Below are 7678 nucleotides of genomic sequence, written 5' to 3'. Positions count from 1 at the left end.
CTTTGTTTTATTGTTGTAATTTGTTAATATTCTTTTCACTGCATCAGTCACACAAAGCTTGTAACTCTATTCAACTAAACTTCACTCAACGTAAGCTACATTTTCCATCAGACCTCACTGGGTCAGTTGGAATGTCAATGACGTGTTCTAAGTTTGTAAACTTATAGAAGAACATGTTCTGTGCAGTGCTGGGGTCTGAGGTCTCCCCCACACTGAGGGGACTCCATACATCAACACATCTGCCTGTTGAATTAAATGAGAGGCCAGAACAACTGTTGCAAATCAATCAGGGGGGCAACAGAAACTAGGCCAGTCAAAGACCAATGACAAGTCACAATTATTCACTGATATTCACTGTTGGGGAGAGAGAGAGAGAGAGAGAGAGAGAGAGAGAGAGAGAGAGAGAGAGAGAGAGAGAGAGAGAGAGAGAGAGAGAGAGAGAGAGATTCTTTGCCAACATGCCACCAATACAGCCAGTCAGCCACCCTCTCACAATGACACACAACCAACCTCAGCAACCACAACACAACACAACACACAAAATTTACATTTGGAATTGATGGCTGTGGCCGTCTATGTCAAAGCCCAAAACCTCTAGCTCGAACCAAAAGGAAATAGCAAATTCACAATAGGATTCTTGAAGCGATCAAGAGCCACATACACATATAATGTTCCCTGTTACAACTCACATACCTTCAACAGCAGATACAACACAATATACAAACTGTAGATTCACATCAGATTCAGCATTCAATTCGAGAGGCAGAAACGGCAGAAATGTTTCACTGAAACCCAGTCATTGGGTCCCAAAATGACAGTACTAGTACACCAGCTTGAATCAAGCAAAGAAGCAAGAAAAACTAAGTTGCTACCTTGAGCCTCCGGCTCTCTCTCTAGTTCATGATGATGATCTCCATCCTCCATACTGTACATCTGGCTAGCTGGCCAGTACTCTCCTCCCAACCGACCAGCCTCATTCTCCTGGCTGCCATCTTCTCACTCAGCCTTGGATGTTTAGAAGGCTACTGCACACAGAATTTTGGTGTAGTGCAGTGGTCAGGGATTTAGGGCAAGCTGGGTCTGGGGGTCATCACCCTGGCTTGTGTACCTGTGGAGCAGGTTGAGAGAGACACAATAAGTTTGAGTATAAATTAGTAAGTAAGGTAGAAAGTGAGCTGACCAAGGGCCACATACTGTACATTGTACAATACACTGTACTGTACCCTGTCAACTCACTAGCAACAGCAGACAAACATACACACACACACACAGCCTGTATCCGTAGGCTATAGCCTATACTCACCCTACTGCATCCACATGGTTCACAAACTTCACACTTCACTTTCACCCACTTCTACATCTGCAAACCTCATGCCTGTGATGTGACAAATAACCTCGACTCTGATTTGTCATCGAGTCCAGGCAGGGAGCCTCCCAAAGGGGCTTGAGGTGCAATATATGACTAGCCTGGCTCCAGCCCTGAATCGCTAGCCACGCGAAATAAAAACATGTTGTGGCGATTCAGTTGAATAATTAAGTGAAACGAAATGAAAATTCAGGCTGAGTGTCAGGCCATATTTATATGACCAGTTTCTGTCTCTCAACAGGTGACATCATGGGCCTGCCCTGTACTGCGCCAACGCGGGGATGACGGAGGATATCCCTTTAGGCACGGTCTGCGAATTACTGCTGCCAACTGCACGGTGCATGCCTTTAGCACAAATTAGTGCTCAACACTAATTTCTACAATGTGCATTGAGCACTAATTTGTGCTCAAGGCATGCACTGTGCAGGTTCATCCCTACAAATGCTGACTGAATTAATTAACGTTTAGTTATTTTTAGGTACTTTAGGTACTAAAGTACTTTTTACTCTGTTGTACATTTTAATAAAGGTTATGAATGATAATGATAAATAAAAATAAGTTCAGTTTGGGCCAAGTTTAATTAATACTCTTATTCTGAAAACATCCAAAATGTAAACAGACCTTTTTAGACAAGTGACAAAAAGCCCCACAGATTCTCACACTCCATACAAAAGCGTTTTTCTTATTATGTAAATCCAGAGTGGGACAGACAGGGCAGTGAGTGCACTAATGTTGTTTCAGAGCAGACAGATGATGGCCTACATTCTGGCGCCGCTCCGTGGTTTGATGATGGAAAACTCCTTTCTCATCGCACCCCATTGTTATTGGTTCAAAATGTCATCCACGTTTCCTTGACCAATGGCTATCATTTGTTTTCTTTTCTCACGTATCTGTTTTACATACAGACTCCTCCCTGTGTTACCCCCCACACACACACACCCCACCCCCTCTGTGTGTGTGATGCTGGACATACACACTACACAGACAGCATGCATGTCTTTTAAGGTGGATATATAGTCTGACATTAAGTTTGCACGATCCTCATTAAATTATGTATTATTCTACTTGACACGGACGCAGCGATGCACGACGAGGGTAAGGATCCTAACATGTAACATATGTAAGTTAGCGCTCTTAATAATAATAATATACGCTACATGATTTCACGTTAGCCTATGGCGCTAGAGCTCGCGCCATTTATAGGACACAAATCTTAATACAAAAAACATTGTCACGTTATTATCATTGGAAAAGCTTTTGCGAAATGTACTTGATATTCTCCCTCCCTGATCATGTGTGGTGTGGCTGCGCTGCACCCAGAACAGAACAGCCCTATTGAATGAATGCAACCGCCGGGGGAGGAATTATGATGAACGACGATACACCAGCAGAGATAGAAATCTGAGTGGACATAATCCATCTGATGGTGATGATGATGATGATGGCTTCGTCTCGAACGACCTCATTTATTCTCCTACAATCATGGGGTGAGTGAGTCTATACCTGTTAACCACTTAAACCATCTATTCTTCAGTGAAACGGACCTGAGTTGCAACTGACTGTACTGTACTGTGCTGTTGACGAATCGCTTCGCCAGAAATAGCAGATATACAAGCTCACAACGCATGGTGTTGCGATGCGCTGTGAGCTTGTATATCTGCTATTGTTTTGGCTCGCGTTTTCCAATATGGATGCTGGGGTTCAAGTGATATTTAATACAGTCTCCTCACTAGTCAGTAAACCATGTCCACATCTGTCTCATAACACTACCAATACCTTTGCATGATTGTTTGTTGCACATAATATTTCAAGCAAGGCATACAATTCTCATTATTTCTCTTCTTGTCTGTAAGTAAATAGGACTTGGGTTGACATAATTATGCTGATGCCCACTGGACCATATTCCCCACATCCCTTCTGGAGATCATTGCCCACATTACATCTGCCAACGTGACTGATGGCACAGGCGACTCCCTCCCTGGCTGCACCCACACAATACTTTTTTTTACTCTAGTTAATGGTTGCAATGATGCTAATACAATCCGGGCTAAGAGAGAACATTGTATAGGCCCACTATCCCAGACAGAGCTGAACATCGTCCCATAATTATGTCAACACTGGGTCCGGGGACCTCAAGGCCACTGGTTCTCAAAGTGGGGTCCGGGACCCCCAGCGCGGTTCTTGAGGGTCTGTAACTCAGTGTATGAATGGTATGTACAAATGGAACCAAAATACCAAATGGATTTGCTTCCATTTGTTTTTGCTCTCAGAGTTAGTATAATATAGTGTAGATCAGGGTCCCACAGAATAGATTCTGTGTCAATTGGGCGTCTGTGGCCTAAATGCATATCATTAAACTGGCCTGGGGGTCATTGGAATTAAAAGGCTTGAGAACCACTCTCTAGGAGTCGCACTCCCAATGAATGGACCATTTATGGGTCTGTAACTTTTGAGTGTACACATTAACTGGGGGTCCTTGAAATTAAAACGCTTGAGAATCACTGCGTTTTTAGTCCCCAACCCTCTAGTGTTAATAAGGTCTTTATCCTCTTAAGACTTCCACAAGTGTGCCATGTTATTATCTGTGGGCGTGTTGCTATCATGCCACAGCTTGGTCTGTGTATCACCACTTCGTTTCCAGGGAGTGTCAAACACACCTGTCTAGTATTTCTAGTTGTTCAGGTAGCAAACATGTTGAGGGGAATTAAGGGCAGATTCATACTCCTATTTTAGAGCCGAATAAAAGTCGGTTCGGCGCTGTAGAGCCTACAATGTGACGTCATTTAAGGTTCGGGGGGGCCCTAAGAGTTGTGTTGCGTACGCACTACGCAGTAAATGCAGAAACCTGCTTTTAGGGTGGGCGTATTGTACAGCTGTTGCATAGGATCTCATCTGCATCATCAACGGTGTGCCTTGAGACAAGTCCAGGTGTGCCAGGGAAACAGCACATTATTATTGCAATATAAATGTACAACTATACAAAAAGTTATTAATTGTAAAAGTTTACTTTATCAGTACTTGTGTCCACATTTGTTCTCGGTACAGAGTCATATTTTATACTGTACATTATCCTTTAAACTTTTTATTTGGCATTAGTGAATAAAAATAAGCATTTTTCAGAGTGACAACACGTCAGAATGTGTGAATTTGACTATAAGTTAATTTAGAAGTTAGAAATAAATGATTGGGAGATTCTGAGCGGTGGTTTCTGACTGGCCTACTGTATAGCCTGTAGTTGCACCATTCACTGTGAATAAGAATTCTGCACACTACAGTGCATGTGATATTATCAATTACCATGTGTACCAGAGCTGAACTAATTAACAGATCAGACTTGGTTCTCTTCTACAGTATCTTACCATTATTGCCATATCTGGATCGAACCATTTAAGAATCTCCTTGCAAGCAATACTACATGTCAGTCTTTTGAAAATGTAGTTTCCTTTGAAAAAGTAGGATCCTAATATGTTTACTTAAGCATATTAAGAATGCATTCTGTGGCGGTACAAAACAGAAAGGTATATAGACACGTAGGACACAATTCCCCTTTATGCTCCGCTAGGTACAGGCTATGTTCTATAATCGGAACTAGAATACGATGAGAAGTTTCAGTTCCTGGGGCTATAAATAAAATGTGGTTTCTGTGCAGAAATCACAGAGTATTTGAGGGTTTGAGGAAGTAGTAGGTACAGTATGCATTCAGACAATACATCAACATCAGTTTCAGACATTTGAACCTAGAAGTTGTCTACACTCACCCCTGGGGCACTGGTTGAAACTTGGCCCCATTTAGAATACTGGGTTGAGTCAGTGTGTTCTTCTATAAGTGGCGCTGGTTGTATAACTGACTATATGCAGTAAACCTATTAAACTAAATAAGTCTTTTGTGGAAATGTTGGAATCAGGCTTTCCTCTGAAAGCACTCTCCCTATTACTCATTCAACATAATTTGAGTGCATGTGCAGGGTCACCCAGAACTGGCCTAGTCCCACTTTTCTTTCCACAACTGGTGTGATAATGTATTGACTTGACTTCCGGATGCCCTGCCATCGGCCCACATTATTGATTGGTCCGAACGCCTTTTATGGAAGACTGAGAGTCACAACTCAATTGGACCATTTATTAACCACCTTTTCCGTCCTTTCGATCTCTGTGTCCATTTCCCCCAATATTTCTCTCCCTCTCTCATATCCAGGTATAGTACCTCACTCCGTTATCGCACAATTTATGCGTGTGTGTGTCGGTGTCCTCTCTCTCTCTCTTACACACATGCACGAACACGCAGATCATGCTACTGTATCTCACTGTACTCTCTCGTTTCCCCCCTCCACAGTGCTACAGTATGCCATGTGTCGCGACGTCAGTCTTCCCACTGGGCCCGTGTACCGCGTGGCAGGGTTCCCTCTCTCTCTGCCATGTGCAGTGACGGGGTATCAAGGCTCGCGTACCCAGGACTTTGAGTGGTTCCTGTACAGGGACGATGCCGGAGGCAGGCAGATGGGAGTGGTGTCCACCAGGGACCAGGGCTTTCCCTACGCTCCGTTCCAACAGCGGGTGCTGTCGGGGGAGGTGAGGGTGGAGAGGGACTCCGGGGACACGGCCAGGCTGGTGGTGCAGCGGCTGCGGCCTGACGACCAGGGAAAATACGAGTGCTACACCCCCAGCACGGACAGCACCTACCAGGGGAACTACAGCGCCTCGGTTGTTGTCAAAGGTGAGAGAGGCGTCAACTATCGAATTTATCAATTAGTAGTTTACAAGATGCCTGGTTTTCCTAAAATGTATATATAGTTTTTATCAACGAATCGACACAAAATCATTCTAATAGTCTATTGTTTTTCTAATCAACTAAATCAATTAGTCTAATGAACCCTATTTTATGCTTTGTCGAACAAATTAGACACATTAGAAAACGAACAATCCCCCAACAATGACTTTGTTGAACATGGTACTGCTGTCAGCTAGATGCGTGACATGTTTCTTGAAGCTTCATGTGCTGGCGAATGTCAATTAAATACTGGCACTCGTCTCGTCGCCTGGACTGTCCTTATCGATCCCAGTTTCTGTTTCGCTCTCACATGCTCTTCATGTGCACAACTGTTCTGCTTTGCCTCGAATGCCCGCTTCTGCATCACAAACACTTTTTAAAAAGCAATCATGTTGAATTATTCACGTTGACCATTTTTCCTTCTTCAATAGCCAACTAATCCCCCCCCACACACACACACACACACACAAACATTTGTGGCTAAAGCATCCCTTTAGATGGGCTCACTTTCAACTGCCCCAGTTTCATAATTCGCTCGGGTGTTCTAAACATAGAAAGAACAGTGTGTCGCCGTTTGGCAATAGAATTTCAAATTGCCATATTTTGTGTCCATCTGGCTCTTTCTGCAGACGTACTTACTCTCTCTAACATTGTTTGCCTGTCTGCTTCCCTTCTGCTCTCCCGCAGTGATCCCAGACACGCTTCAGATCAGCTACACCCGTTCGCTGACGGGCCAGCCCATGCCAGAGGGGGCGGGGCTGACGCTGCAGTGCTCGGCCAGCGTCCAGTCCGCGCAGCACACGCACGTGTCGGTCACGTTCGGGAGGCGCGGCGTCGAAGGTTCCGGCGGCGGCGGGGCGGGCGGAGAGGTCAGCATGGTCCGAGAGATCATCAGCGTGGACCGGCTGCTGGGGATCGCCCCCGGACCCGGCGGGACTTACAAGAAACGCTACGACGAAGGGGAGATCACGCTGGAGAAACGGGCGGGAGTGCGCGGACAGGACCAGTACGTGATGAGGATGCGGGCGGTGGAACCGCAGGACTCTGGGGCGTATTTCTGTGAGGCCTCGCAGTGGATTCTGGACCCTGACGGCACGTGGCAGAAGATTGCACAAAGAACGCTGGACATTGGCAACCTGACTGTTCAGCCACTAGGTCAGTGTAACAGTAACTAATATGGCAATATCATGGCAATTAACCGAAAAGATACTGTGTATTATATATACTGATATTTAGAACCCAAAAACGACTTCTATTTATTATATATCAGTTAATCAACTTTTTCTTTTAAACAAATAATCGATTAGTGTGATTAACCACTTAAGCCCTGTATTATACTCCGTTGCGCAATGGTGGCATACAAAGATAACGCACAAAAAATTGTGAAGATAGCGGATCTGCAAGCTTATCAACACGTCACTTTCCTCACTGGAATAATAATAGTTCATTGATCATAATCGAGGCAAAAGTTTGAAATAATCATATTTTTAGAAGAAATACGGTAACCTGACCGACATCCGTCCAGTGACTACTGAGGTCAGTGT

General features: G+C 44.4%; 1 protein-coding gene across 4 annotated transcripts in view; it reads left to right on the top strand.

The window, feature by feature from the left end:
* Positions 1 to 2322: 2322 nt before the first annotated feature.
* Positions 2323 to 7678, top strand: part of igsf8 (immunoglobulin superfamily, member 8) — a 154347-nt gene continuing 148991 nt past the window's right edge. For 3 of the 4 annotated variants that reach the window (XR_013965148.1, XM_080780080.1, XM_080780078.1), the window contains exons 1-4: positions 2329 to 2461; positions 2687 to 2853; positions 5700 to 6080; positions 6822 to 7289. Coding sequence is in view for 3 of the 4 variants with exons in the window: in XM_080780080.1 (XP_080636206.1) it covers positions 2790 to 2853; positions 5700 to 6080; positions 6822 to 7289 (913 nt within the window). In the remaining variant the exon portion in view is untranslated. Of the gene's footprint in view, positions 2462 to 2686; positions 2854 to 5699; positions 6081 to 6821; positions 7290 to 7678 lie in introns of all 4 variants that reach the window. The other variant, XM_080780079.1, reaches the window with a different exon arrangement.

Source organism: Protomyctophum bolini, assembly GCF_963924005.1.
Source record: "Protomyctophum bolini genome assembly, chromosome: 2".
NCBI classification, from domain to species: Eukaryota; Metazoa; Chordata; class Actinopteri; order Myctophiformes; family Myctophidae; genus Protomyctophum; species Protomyctophum bolini.
This window is presented reverse-complemented; position numbering and strand designations above follow the sequence as displayed.